Source organism: Mobula birostris, chromosome 22, assembly GCF_030028105.1.
Source record: "Mobula birostris isolate sMobBir1 chromosome 22, sMobBir1.hap1, whole genome shotgun sequence".
Lineage (NCBI taxonomy): Eukaryota > Metazoa > Chordata > Chondrichthyes > Myliobatiformes > Myliobatidae > Mobula > Mobula birostris.
In genome coordinates, this window is record NC_092391.1 from 6,948,093 (window position 1) to 6,961,683 (window position 13,591).

At 44.5% G+C, this 13,591-nt stretch overlaps 1 protein-coding gene across 7 annotated transcripts in view; it reads left to right on the plus strand.

Moving 5' to 3' along the window:
- The window catches only part of LOC140186048 (serine/threonine-protein kinase Nek6-like), a 177,255-nt gene that overhangs the window by 109,737 nt on the left and 53,927 nt on the right, over positions 1-13,591 (plus strand). For all 7 annotated transcript variants that reach the window (XM_072239874.1, XM_072239875.1, XM_072239878.1 and 4 more), the window contains 2 exons: positions 7,302-7,410; positions 9,666-9,773. In XM_072239874.1, coding sequence (XP_072095975.1) covers positions 7,302-7,410; positions 9,666-9,773 — 217 coding nt within the window. The remainder of the gene's footprint in view (positions 1-7,301; positions 7,411-9,665; positions 9,774-13,591) is intronic.

The window sequence follows — 13,591 nt, forward strand, 5'->3', positions numbered from 1 at the left end:
GTAGCAATTAACAAGACCCTATTACAGCTCGGGGTGATGGAGTTAACAGATTAATTCCAATGTCCTCTGTAAACAGGTTGTACATTCCTTCCCGTGTGTGCGTGGGTTTCCTTTTGGGTGCTCAGTTTTCCTCCCGCAGTCCAAAGGTGTACTGGTTAAATAGTCATTGTAAATTGTCCTGTAGTTAGGCTAGGGTTAAATCGGTGGGTTGCTGAGGTGACTGAGTGGGCCTGCAGAGCCTGTTCACACTGTATCTCTAAATAGATAAATCTATAAACAAATAAATGGATGGGTAGATGGATACATATATAGATAAATGAACCAATAACCAATAAATAGATAAATAAATAAATAGACAAACTCAAAGGGGTCTGGCAGCATCTGTGGGAGGAAAATGGGTCAACTGAGAGCAGCCATTTTGATGTACCCCTCTGTGGGCAGCCATTTTGATGTACCCCTCTGTGGGCAGCCATTTTGATGTAGCCCTTTGTGGGATCTTGCTCTGTCCAATTTTGTTTTCACGTTACAATTCACTGCTTACAATTCACAACTATTTCACTGGTTGTAATAGCCTGAAAGGTTGGGAAAGGCACAAGAGCAGTGAGAAATCTTCACAGTTTAACATACCTTGCAAGAAATATGACTTGCTTATCCAGCGAAATTTGCCCAGAATAAACATAACTCCATTATCAAGTAACAACTGCACACAACAAACGCTTTGTCAAAATTCCTTCAATGATATTGTGTCTTTTTAATGAATTATTTATGGAGGGATTACAGACAAGTACTCAGGGGACATGAGTGCATAAACCAAATGAGAAATCGGACTCCCTTTTAGTTAAATGTCAGCTGATTTAAATAACTATTCCATTGTGAGTATTGAACCGACTCAGGGCAGATGAAAGATAAACAAGGGGAGAGAGAAAAAAGAAAGCACTTCAGTTTAGAATTGAACTAATAATTAGCATTGCAATTACCCATGCAAGCAGGGTAGATAGCAGGTAATAACAAGCATCAGGGTTGCCTTCTTCCTATAATTGTACACATACAACTTTGTGGATGTAAGACGTTAATAAATATTCGATTTACTTATTTCAGCATTGTAAATTATCTGCATGAGCTCAAAGCTGTGCTCTGCAATATTAATAAGGAATGCATTCAAATAAATGGGTTAATGCCACTGTTAAATGGCAAAGTGTGAGTTTGTTTCCGGGTGTAATCCGATCCCTGTAGTGGAGAAAGGTGCATCTCTCCAACATGGGCTTCAGGGGAAGGTGGGTATCTGTCTTTGCCCTGAGCACCAATAGCTTTTGGGGAGGTAGTTTCAGAATTTAGACCCAAGCGACAATGAAGGGCCAGGTGATTGTGATTGATTCACTTCCTTATTTAGAGAAACAGCACAGTATAACATGCTTTTCTGGTCCGACGAGCCCATGCTGTACGATTACACCCACGTGACCAATGAACTGACTAACCTTTGGACTGTGGAAGGAAAGCAGAGCACCTGGAGGAAACCCACACAGTCACGGGGAGAACGTACAAACTCCTTACAGACAGCAGTGGGAGTTGGTGTTGTAAAGCGCTATGCTAACATGCTGCCTTACAAGATTCAAGTTTATTTGACACATGTACCTCGAAAGCTACAGTGAAGGGCTTTGTGTGCATAAACAACCAACACGCCCGAGTGAAGTACTGGGGGCAGCCTGCAAATGTCGCCACGCATTCTGGCGCCAACATAGCATACCCAGAATGCTTAGCAGAACAACACAGAACACAACAAGCAACAAACAGCAATAGTAGGAACAAGTCCCGTTCATCCCTCCCACCCAGGCACATATACACAGTGCTTTAACCCCAGAACAGGCTAAATGTATGGCTAAATAAAAAATAAATTAAAGTTCATTGAGACAATCAGTGAAATGCGTCATTTCCGTTAACACCCAAGGATGTGCTGGAGGCAGCCCGCTAGTGTCGCCGATCAACCCATGAACACCACCTCACTATTTCTGCTCTCTTTTTTCATGTTTTTAAAATATTTCTTATTGTAATTTATAGTGTTTTTTTATGCCTTGCGATGTACTGCTGCTGTGAAACAACAAATCATAAGATATCAGAACAGAATTATGCCATTTGGCCCATTGAGTCTGGTCCACTATTTCATCATGGCTGATCCAAATCTTCTCTCAGCCCCAGTCTCTTGCCTTCTCCTCGTATCCCTTCATGCACTGACTAATCTTGAATCTATCAGCCTCTACCTTCAATATACATAAAGACTTGGCCTCCACAGCTGCCTGTGGTAAAGAATTCCACAGATTCACCAGTCTCTGGCTAAAGAAATTCTTCCTCATCTCCATTCTAAAAGGATGCCCCTCTGTTCTGAGGCTGTGCCCTCTGGTCTTAGACTCTCCCACTGTAGGAAACATCCTCTCCACATCCACTCTATCAAGACCTTTCACTATTCAATATGTTTCAATGAGGTCACCTGTCATTCTTCTGAATTCCAGTGAATACAGGCCCAGAATCATCAAACACTCTTCATATGACAAGCCATTCAATCCTGGAATCATTTTCATGAACCTCCTTTGAGCCCTCTCCAACGTAAGCCTATGCTTTCTAAGATAAGGGGCCCAAACCTGCCACAATACTCCAAATGAGGCCTCATCAGTTCTTTATAAAGTTTCAATATTACATCCTTGCTTTTAAATTCTTGTCCTTTTGAAATGAATGCTAACATTGCATTTGCCTTCCTCACTACAGACTCATCCTGCAAATTAACCTTTAGTGAATCCTGCACAAGGACTCCTCAGTCCCTTTGCACCTTAGTTTTTCGTATTTTCTCTCCACTTAGAAAATAGTCAGCCGTTTCATTTCTTCTACCAAAGTGCATGATCACACACTTCCCAACACTATATTCCATCTGCCATTTCTTTGTCCTTTCTCCTAATCTGTCTGAGTCCTTCTGCAGACTCTCTTCTTCCTCAAAACTACCTGTCCCTCCACTTATCTTCATACCCTCTGCAAACTTTGCAACAAAGCCATCAATTCCATCATCCAAATCATTGACATGTAACAAAAAAGAATTGGTCCCAACACAGATCCCTCTGGAACACCACTAGTCACCGAGAGCCAGTCAGAAAAGGCTCCCTTTATTCCCACTCTTCGCCTCCTGCCAATCAGCCACTGCCGTATCCATGCTAGAATCTTTCCTGAAATACCACGGGCCCATAGCTTGTTGAGCAGCCTCATGTGCAGCACCTTGTCAAAGGCCTTCTGAAAATCCAAATGCACATCATCAACCAATTCTCCTGCATGTTAATTCTTCTAAGAATTCCAACAGATTTGTCAGGCAAGATTTTCCCTTGAGGAAGCCATGCTGACTACAGCCTATTTTATCATGTGCCTCCAAGTACCCTGAGACCACATCCTTAATAATTGACTCCAACATCTTCCCGACCACTGAGGTCAGACTAACTGGCCTATAGTTTCCTTTCTTCTGCCTCTTCTTGAAGACTGGAGTCACATTTGCAATTTTCCAGTCTTCTATAACCATTCCAGAATCTGGTCATTCTTGAAAGATCATAGCTAATGCTTCCACGATCTCTTCAGCCACCTATTTCAGAACCCTGGGGTGTGCACCATCTGGCCCAAGTGAGTTATCTACCTTCAGACCTTTCAGTTTCCCTCTCTAGTTGGGGTAACTTCACACACTTCGCGCCCCCTGACACCAGGAACATCCACCATTCGGCTGGTATCTTCCACAGTGAAAACTGATGCAAAGTACTTATTCAGTTCATCCACCATTTCATTGTCTCCCATTACTGCCTCTCCAGCATCGCTTTGCGGTGAATTAATGCCACATAAGTCAGTGATAATCAACCTGATTGTGATTCCGAGTTGACCTGGCTGAGCAGCAGCAGTGCATTGAATGATGTTACACTTACGATACAAGACTCAAGATTATTTAATGTCATTTCCAGTACACAAGTGTAAAGGAGAATGAAATAATTGTTACTCTGGATCCAATGCAGCTCAAAAAAAACACAATAAGATAAAGAACACAATATTAATAAGTAACACCATATATATAAATATGTAATATAGCTTATATACATTAATTGTATATCCATAAAATGACAGTAGGTACAGGAGTGTCTTTACATAAGTTGACCGACAGGAAATAAGGAGCAGAATTAGGCCATTTGGCCCATCAAGTTTGCTCTGCCATTTCATCCCACTCAACCCCATACACCTGCCTTCTTGCCATATCCTTTGATGCTCTGACCGATCAGGAAACTATCAACTTCACGCTTTAAATAAACCCACGGACTCAGCCTCTGGCCCTGGCGTAGATGCTACATCGCCTCTTCCCTGATGGGAGTAGGACAAACAGTTGCTGAGCAACACACACAAATGCTGGAGTAACTCAGCAGGCCAGGCAGCATCTATGGAAAAGAGTAAACAGTCAATGCTTCGGGCCGAGACCCTTCATCAGATGAAGGCTTCTCATCTTTTTTCCAGTCCTGATGAAGGGTCTCGGCCTGAAACATTGACTGTTTACTCTTTTCCTGGCCTGATGAGTTCCTCCAGCATTTGGTGTGTGTCGCTTAGATTCCTAGTATTTGGAGATTTTCTTGTGTTAGTCCATGAGCAGGGTGGGTGGGATCCTTCATGATGTTTCTGGCGCCTCTCTGTATCTGTGTCCTCAATAGTGGGCAGGCCACTGCTAATGTCATCATTGACCGCCCGTCCCTGTCTGCGTGTGGGTATCTTCTCTTCTGGAACGAGGAGAGGCAGGGAGGGAGGAAAGGCGCTTGCTTTGTTGTTGTCCGGTTGTTGTTGCTGCCGTTTGTCCTGTTCTGCTGACTACGATGGATGTGCCGTATCAGCGTCAGTTGCAGGCTGCCCCCAGCACGTCCTTAGGTTGTGTTGTTGTTAATGCAGACGATACCCTTCACAGTACGTGTATTTTATTTATTTAGATCAGGGGCTCCCAGCCTGGGCTCCGCGGACCCCTCAGTTAATGGTTGGGGTCCATGGCATAAAAAAGGTTAGGAATCCCTCACCTAGAGATTCTGCACAGTAACAGGTCCCTCGATGCAACGAGCCTGGACCACTCAGTTACACCCATGTGACCCATTAACGTACTAACCCGTATGTCTTTAGAACGTGGGAGGAAACCGTGGCACCCAGAGGAAACCTACACGGCCACTGGGAAAACGTACAAACTCCTTGCACAACTGAACGGGCATCACCAGTGCTGTAATGGTGTTACGCTATCTGCTAAACTACCGCGCCACCCCAATTGCGAGTCTGGATCTAATGCTCAACAGACTCACAGGCTGTCTGATCTATTCTGCTATTAGTGTTTTTTTCAGTGCAGAGATGTGAGATTGGTGAGAGGTTTTCAATCGGGTGTACCACAAGCAACCTGGATGAAGATGGCATCCGCTGTTCTCTGCGTCCTGGGCTTCCTGAGTTGGGACTTGCATTTGAGTGTGTGAAGGCTCACGTTACTAGGGTTGCCAACTGTCCAGTATTAGCCGGGACATCCCGTATATTGGGCTAAATTGGTTTGTCCCATACAGGACTGCCCTTGTCCCGTATTTCCCCCGCTAAGGTAGAGCGTTCCTATGAAACCATTTGTAAGCCGAAATGGCGTAAAGCAAAGAAGCAATTACCATTAATTTATAGGGGAAAAATTTTTGAGTGTTCCCAGACCCAGAAAATAACTTACCAAATCATACCAAATAACACATAAAACCTAAAATAACACTAACATATAGTAAAAGCAGGAATGATATGATAAATACACAGCCTATATAAAGTAGAAATAATGTATGTACAGTGTAGTTTCACTTAACAGAATCGGAAAGATTAAGTTAAAACCAAATTGTAGAAAAAAATCGGCACGTCACGCATGTGCACAGAGGTGCCCGCGCAAGGCTTCATGGTCATGGTAGTCTTTCTCGGGGTAAACACAAGTATCCCGTATTTGACTGCTACTTTTGTCCCTTATTTGGGATTGAGAAAGTTGGCAACCCGACACGTTACCCATACCAGAGAAATCGTGAATAAACTTGGCCCAAGTGAAACAGTCAGCATTTTCTGAGATGCTACATCAATTTTGGAAGAGTTCCTGCTGGGCAAATGAAATGAGTCAGGCGCAGAGTCATGTGACCATAGTAACAGGGCAATGTGTTTTATAAGGGAAATAGACACTGTTTGGACACTGTCTGAGGGCCTCTAACACAGGGTGTCAAATATGGGTCTCAAGTACAGGCCATAAATACGAGACCACAAACACAAGGCCTGAGCTACAGGGCCTCAAACACAGAGGTACAAACTCAAGGCCTCAAAGATAAGGTCTCGAAAGCAGGGCCTCAGTCACAGAGTCTCGAATATGGAGTCTCAAACACAGGACCTTAAACACAGTGTCTCAAACACAGGCCTCATACACAGTTCATAAACACAGGCTTCAGACATAGCCCACAAAGATTGACGTGAGCACCTGACTGTAATCACAGAGGGATGTATCGGCAAGAAGAATTAAGTGACTATTGTTCATCATAACGGTTTACAGAATGGCATTATTGGTGGCATTTAATCCAGGAGATGTAATCAAAGATATCATCCAATGTATTAACCATTGAAGTGACAAGAAGAGGATTATTAGTATCTCCTGGTAGGACAGTAAAAGGACAGAAATATATTTAAAATAGAGAGAGAGAGAAAACTTGTCTATGAGCAGAATTTCTTGGGGGTGCAGGTTAATAGATGCAAGGCGACGGACTTCAGAGCTGATGGATTTTAAGTTCAAGTTTATTGTCATTCAACCGTGCCCTGTATACAGCTAAATGAAACAGCGGTCCTCAGGGATCAAGATGCAAACACAGTATGTGTATCACATACATCATATAAAATAATATTAACACAATAATATTAACAGATATAAAAGTATTCTGTAGATGTATAAGTTGACATAAAGTGCATTAATGACATATAGTTAAAAATACAATGGTATCACTGTTACTAGTTATTCTCAATTACTGGATGGCTAATGTTGGTCAGCACAGTTGCACAAGGATGGGTTTCCAAACTGAAATCGCCACAACAGTGAACTTTAACCTGGGGGGCGGGATTGGGAAGGAGTTAAATGCTAATACAAGTATGAATAATGCTTTTTGTTATGCAACATTTCAGCAGACATTGCTAGAACGCCGTTTGCTTTGGAGTCACAGTGGCCCGGCCCGAGCCTCAGCCTCATTGTTTATGCCTTCATCTTTTATTCATTGTTTCCACAGTACTTCAAAAAGCAAAAGCGGCTTATTCCAGAAAGAACAATATGGAAATATTTTGTGCAGCTATGCAGCGCAGTGGAGCACATGCACTCCCGGAGGGTGATGCACAGAGGTAAACGCAGAGAGACACCAGACTCACTGCTTGATGGTGGAAAACAGAGGGCAGCTCAGTGGCAGCAAGATACAAATCAGGGATAGTGTGTGTGTGTGTGTGTGTGTGTGTGTGTGTGTGTGTGTGTGTGTGTGTGTGAGTGAGTGTGTGTGTGTGTATGTGAGTGAGTGTGTGTGAGTGAGTGTATGTGAGTGAGTGTGTGTGTGTCTGAGTGTGTGTGTGTGAGTGAGATTGTCTGTGTGTGAGTGAGTATGTGTGTGAGTGAGAGTGTGTGAGTTTCTGAGTGTGTGTGAGTGTGTGTGTGTGTGTGTCTGTGTGAGTGAGTGTGTGAGTGAGAGAGTGTGTGTGAGTGACTGTGTGAGTGTGTGTGTGTGAGTGAGTGTGTGTGTGTGAGTGTGTCTGAGTGTGTGTGAATGTGTCTGAGTGTGTGAGTGTGTGTATGTGTGTGTGTCTGAGTGAGTGAGTGAGTGTGTGTGTGTGAACGTGAGTGTGTGTGAGTGAGTGAGTGTGTGTGTGTGAGTGTGTGTATGTGTGTGTGTCTGAGTGTGTGTGTGTGAATGTGTCTGAGTGTGTGAGTGTGTGTATGTGTGTGTGTGTGTCTGAGTGAGTGAGTGAGTGAGTGTGTGTGTGTGAATGAGATTGTGTGTAAGTGAGTGTGTGTGTGTGTGAGTGAGAGTGTGTGAGTGTCTGAGTGAGTGTGTGTGAGTGTGTGTGTGTGTCTGCGTGAGTGTGTGAGTGAGTGTGTGTGTGTCAGTGTGTGAGTGTGAGTGTGTGAGTGTACCTGCATGAGTGAGTGTGTGTGAGTGTGAGTGTGTGTGTCTGAGTGAGTGAGTGTGTGTGTGAGTGTGTATGTGTGTGTATCTGAGTGAGTGAGTGAGTGTGTGTGTGTGTGAATGTGAGTGAGTGTGTGTGTGAGTGAGTGAGTGTGTGTGTGAGTGTGTGTATGTGTGTGAGTGTCTGTGTGTGTGTGTGGGGGGGGGGGAAGAAATACACTCAGTGACCACATTAGAGTCAAGGTTCAAGATTGCTTCATGTAATTTTCAGTACACTAGTGTAAAGGAGAATGAAATAGTTGTTACTCCAGTTCTGATGCAGCACAAAAAACTCAATAAGATAAAGAAAACAATAATTAAAAAAACACATAAATATAAATACCTGAGATAGCTTATATACTTTACATAGATTGATTGTATGTCCATAAAGTGACACTAGGCACAGGAGCGTCTGTACATAAGGTGACTCTGACAGGAAATGACAAAGTAATGGTTGTTGGGGTGCGGACAGGTGGGTTATTGGGTGGAGATGTTGATCAGCCTTACTGCTTGGGGAAAGTAACTGTTTTTGAGTCTGGTGGTCCTGGTGTGAATGCTACGTAGTCTCCTCCCTGATGGGAGTGGGACAAACAGTCCATGAGTAGGATGGGTGTGATCCTTCATGATGTTACTGGTCCTTTGCCAGTGGGTAGGCTGGTGCCAATGATGCATTGGGTAGTTTTGATTACCCATTGTAGAGCCCTCTGCCTACCTTGGGAAAATAGACTGGGGTCATGCACCTTACCTATGTCCTTCATGGCTCTGAGTAAGCTTACCCCGCAGCCTCCTTGGCTCCAGGAAAAGCAATCTCAGTCTACCCTGCTTTCAGGACCCCTAGTCCTGGCAACATTCTGAAAATGCTGGAAATATTGAGCAAAACACACACACAAAATGCTGGAGACAGCAGCCACAACTACTCTGAAGACTGGCATCGATATTTCCATACCAGTCATAATACATCCAGTTAGGAGACTCTCGTTCTACTTCAACAGTTGTACCTCAGCACTGACTTTCGAGTCACAACCCTTCATCGTGTCCTGACTGTTCACTCCGCCACTTTTATCTTATTGAGCCCCCTTGAGCCTCCTTTCCATTCCCAATAAGATCATGAAACATAGGAGCAAAATTGGGCCACTCGGTTTATTGTGTTATTCCATCATGGCTGATTTATTATCCCTCTCAACCCCATTCTTCTGCCCACTCCCCGTAACCTTTGACATCCAGATTAAACAATAACCTAACAACCTCCGCATTAAATATACAGGTACCCAATGACTTGGCCTCCACTGCTGTCTGTTGAAGTAAATTCCACAGATTCACCACCCTCTGGCTAAAGACACTGCCTGAACATCAGTGTGAAGCACACGTGGGAGGGGGCAGAGGGTGTTTGGCTGAGAGCAATCTTCCATTTGTTATTGATCAGATCCATGTCTCTGTACCCAGACATCAAGCCGGCAAATGTGTTCATCACAGCAACGGGAGCGGTAAAGCTCGGTGACCTCGGTCTCGGCCGGTTCTTCAGCTCCAAGACCACAGCTGCACACTCCTTAGGTAAGACTCATCTACTGGAAACTGCAGCCCACACCAAACCATTCACCACAGTTTCCACATTCTGGTGGCTCTCTGGTTCAAGGAAGTCAGCAGGTCGGTCAGCATCTATGGAGGGGAGTAAATAGTTGATGTTTCAGGCAAAGACCCTTCATCAGGACTGGAAAGGAAGGAGGAAGAAGCCAGAACAACAAGTTGGGGAAGGGGAAGGAGAACAAGCTGGCAGGTGATAAGTGAGACCAGGTGAGGGGGGACTTGGGTGGGATGGGGGTCAATGTTTTACTGCCCTCCATAGTTCCTGCTTGACTTGCTGAGTTTCTCCAGCAATTTGTGTGTGTTGATCAAAACCTTCAGCATCTGCAGAATCTCTTGTGTCCAGAGATACTTCTGTTCTTCAGAACTTGAAGGTAATACAACTTCTCACGCTTGCTGGCATTGCCTTATTGAATAGATGTTGGACTCATGTTGTGGCCTAGGACCTGTAGAAAAGAGAAGGATAAAGATAAGCTTTATTTGTCAGATGTGCATCAAGACATAGTGTGAAATGTGTTGTTTGTGTCTGTGACCAACACAGTCCAAGGATGTGCTGGGGCCAGCCACAAGTGTCACCATGCTTCCTGCACCAACATAGCATGCCCACAACTTTCTAACCCTAAGCTGTATGTCTTTGGAATGTGGGAGGAAACTGGAGCACGTGGAGGAAACCCACCCCGTCACAGGGAGAGTGCGTAAACTCCTTGCAGACTGTGGCAGGAATTGAAGCCCGATCACTGGCACTGCAAAGCGTTACACTAACCGCTACACTACTGTGCTGCAGATTCTGGTGTCTCTCTGGTTGTGTTGTTGCTGATGGGACTGAAGGGTGAGGTAAATTCTTGCACAGGGATGTTGGTTGCTAGGACTGGCCTGGAATTTTAGTTACCCATGACACAAGGGATTCTGCAGATGTTGGAAATCTTGACCAACAGGGGAATAAGCAATCTATGTTTTGGGCCGAGACTCTCCATCAGGACTGGAAAGGGAGGGGGCAGAAGCCAGAATAAGAAGGTGGGGAGAGGGGGGAGTGTACAAACTGGCAGGTGACAGGTGAAGCCAGGTGGCTGGGTAGGAGAGGGGGGATGAAGTGAAAAGCCGGGAGGTGATAGGTGGTAGATGTAAAGGGCTGATGAAGAATGAAGCTGATAGGAGAATGGACCATGGGAGAGAGGGAAGGAATAAGAGAGGAGGTTCTCCTCTTGAAGGGTCTTGGCCCAAAATGTCGACTGTTCATTCATTTCCACAGATGCTGCCTGACCTGCTGAGTTCCTCCAGCATTTTGTGTGTGTTGGTTCATTATCAATGGGTCAAAGAACAGTGGACCAAACTAGTGAAGCCTGGAATCATTTCTGGGTTGTTAAACACTGACAATAGACACTGCTAAGCCCAGTTCAGTTTCAAAATCAAAGTTGAGTTTATTATCGTCTGCGCAAGTCCACCTACGCACAGGTGCAATGAGAACCTCACTTGCAGCAGCATTGCAGGCAATATTCCCTCTATATCTTTTTAGAGCTGTGCAGACCAGCCATTCCTCTGAGCAGGGAACTTTTATGTGGCTCGAAAACTGCATGGCACTTTAAAGTTAACATTATATAAATGGAAATTCCAGCTGCACGGCAGCAAAGGCTATGTGCGTGGGAGCATTTCAGTTATTGCGTGGCCGCACACCCGCGCAGCTTAGAGGGAACAGTGATCACAGGCACGTGGCATCAGACTTACTTACTGGCCACTATGCTGTTGGCGTTTAGGGCAGCAATGAAGCTCCTCCATCTCTGGTGGTGTTCCGAGCTTCCTTCATCATGTCAGTAGCTTCCTCTTGGTTTTCACTACAGTCAGTCATGCAAGTCCCAGGTAGAGACTCAGTAATACTGTCACACTCAGTTGTAGAAGGATTCTTCAGTGTTGTTTCCATAACAGTTTTCTTTTACCAATCAAGGAAGTTAGCCCTGCATTGAACTCCCAAACCTGAGAACCATACATTGCGTCAGAGACACAGGATAAACATAAATTATAGACGGTTTTTACAAGAATTTTCTTTCTAATTCTTTTCTGAACTAGAATAAAAAAAGTTGATTTTAATGCAAAGTGATCAAAATAGTCACAGTGTTGTATTGATTGGACTTCTGTTGATTGCTTTTACGAACTGAGTGGTTGAAGGGAAGTAGCTGTTCACGAACCTGGCGGTGTAGGATTTTAGGGTTCTGTCCCTCCTTCCCAATGGGAGCTGTGAGAAGATGGCATGGCGCAGATGGTGGAGGCCTTTGACGATGGAAGTTGCCTTTTTGCGGCAGTGTAGATACCACCGACGGGGGAGGAATGTGCTTGTGATGTATTGGGCAAAGTTCACTACTCTCTGCAGCTTCTTACGTTCCTGTGCATTTGAATTATGAATTTTGTTTCGTTATAATTTCAAGTTTATTGTCATGGGCATATAGAGTGAAGATATAAATGCTACAAAATAAGATTTCTGCAGCAGCAGCACAGTTCATTACAAATATGACAAGCATAGGTTAACATAAACAAATTAACATAAATTATACATAACTTACACAACAAAATCAACATAATGATACTAGTTGAGAGAGAGAAAAAGAAATATGGTTTGAGGTGGTATTAGGATTCAGGCTGGTTGAAGAATCTGATGCAGTGGGGAAGACTTTGTTGTTGAACCTTGAGGTGTGGCTCCGGTACCTCCTGATGGCAGCATTGAGAAGGGGCCATGGTCCAGATGTTGTGGGTCCCTGATGATGGATGTCGCCTTCCTGAGACAATCTTTACATTTCATGACCAACATTTGTGGTCTTAACTCTTTAATACCATGAGTGAGCACGTGGCCAAGTGGTTAAGGCATTGGACTAGCTACCTGAAGGTCGTGAGTTCGAGCCCCAGCCAATGCAACATGTGTTGTGTCCTTGAGCAAGGCACTTAACCACACATTGCTCTGCGACTACACTGGTGCCAAGCTGTATGGGTCCTAATGCCCTTCCCTTGGACAACATCGGTGTCGTGGAGAGGGGAGACTTGCAGCATGGGCAACTGCTGGTCTTCCATACAACCTTGCCCAGGCCTGCGCCCTGGAGAGTGAAGACTTTCTAGGCGAGATCCATGGTCTCACAAGACTAACGGATGCCATTATTACCATGAAACCATAAGATAAAGAAGCAGAATTATGCCATTTGGCCCACTGAGTCTGCTCCACCATTTCATCACGACTGATCCATTATCCTCTCAGCCCCAGTCTCCTGCCTTCTGCCCGTATCCCTTCATGCCCTGGACAATCAAGAATCTATCAACCTCTGCTTTAAATACACTCAGTGAGCAAGGCAACAGCAGCTCAAATAACCACGTGTAACAACAGTGGTGAAGAGCATCTCTGTGTGCACAACACATCTTAACCTTGACATGGATGGGCTGCAGCAGCAGAAGATCACACTGAGTTCCACTCCTGTACTTAATAACGTGACCACTGGGTGCATGTCAGTGAAAATAAGTCTGATTCTGGTTCTAATTTTGATTCAGAATCTACCAAACTGTGGTGGTCTGGACTTAGAACTACAAGGACGTTGCCAGGACTTGAGGACCAGGGTTACAGGGAAAGAGTGGATAGATTCGGACTTCATTCCTCTGGAGCGGAGGAGAATAAGGGGAGATTTGATAGAGGTATACAGTAACTCAAATAGCCACATGTTACAACTGTGGAATGCAGAAGAGCATCTCTGAATGCACAACATGTTGAACCTTGAAGTGGATCATTGAAGTCTACAGCAGCAGAAGACCATGAACAT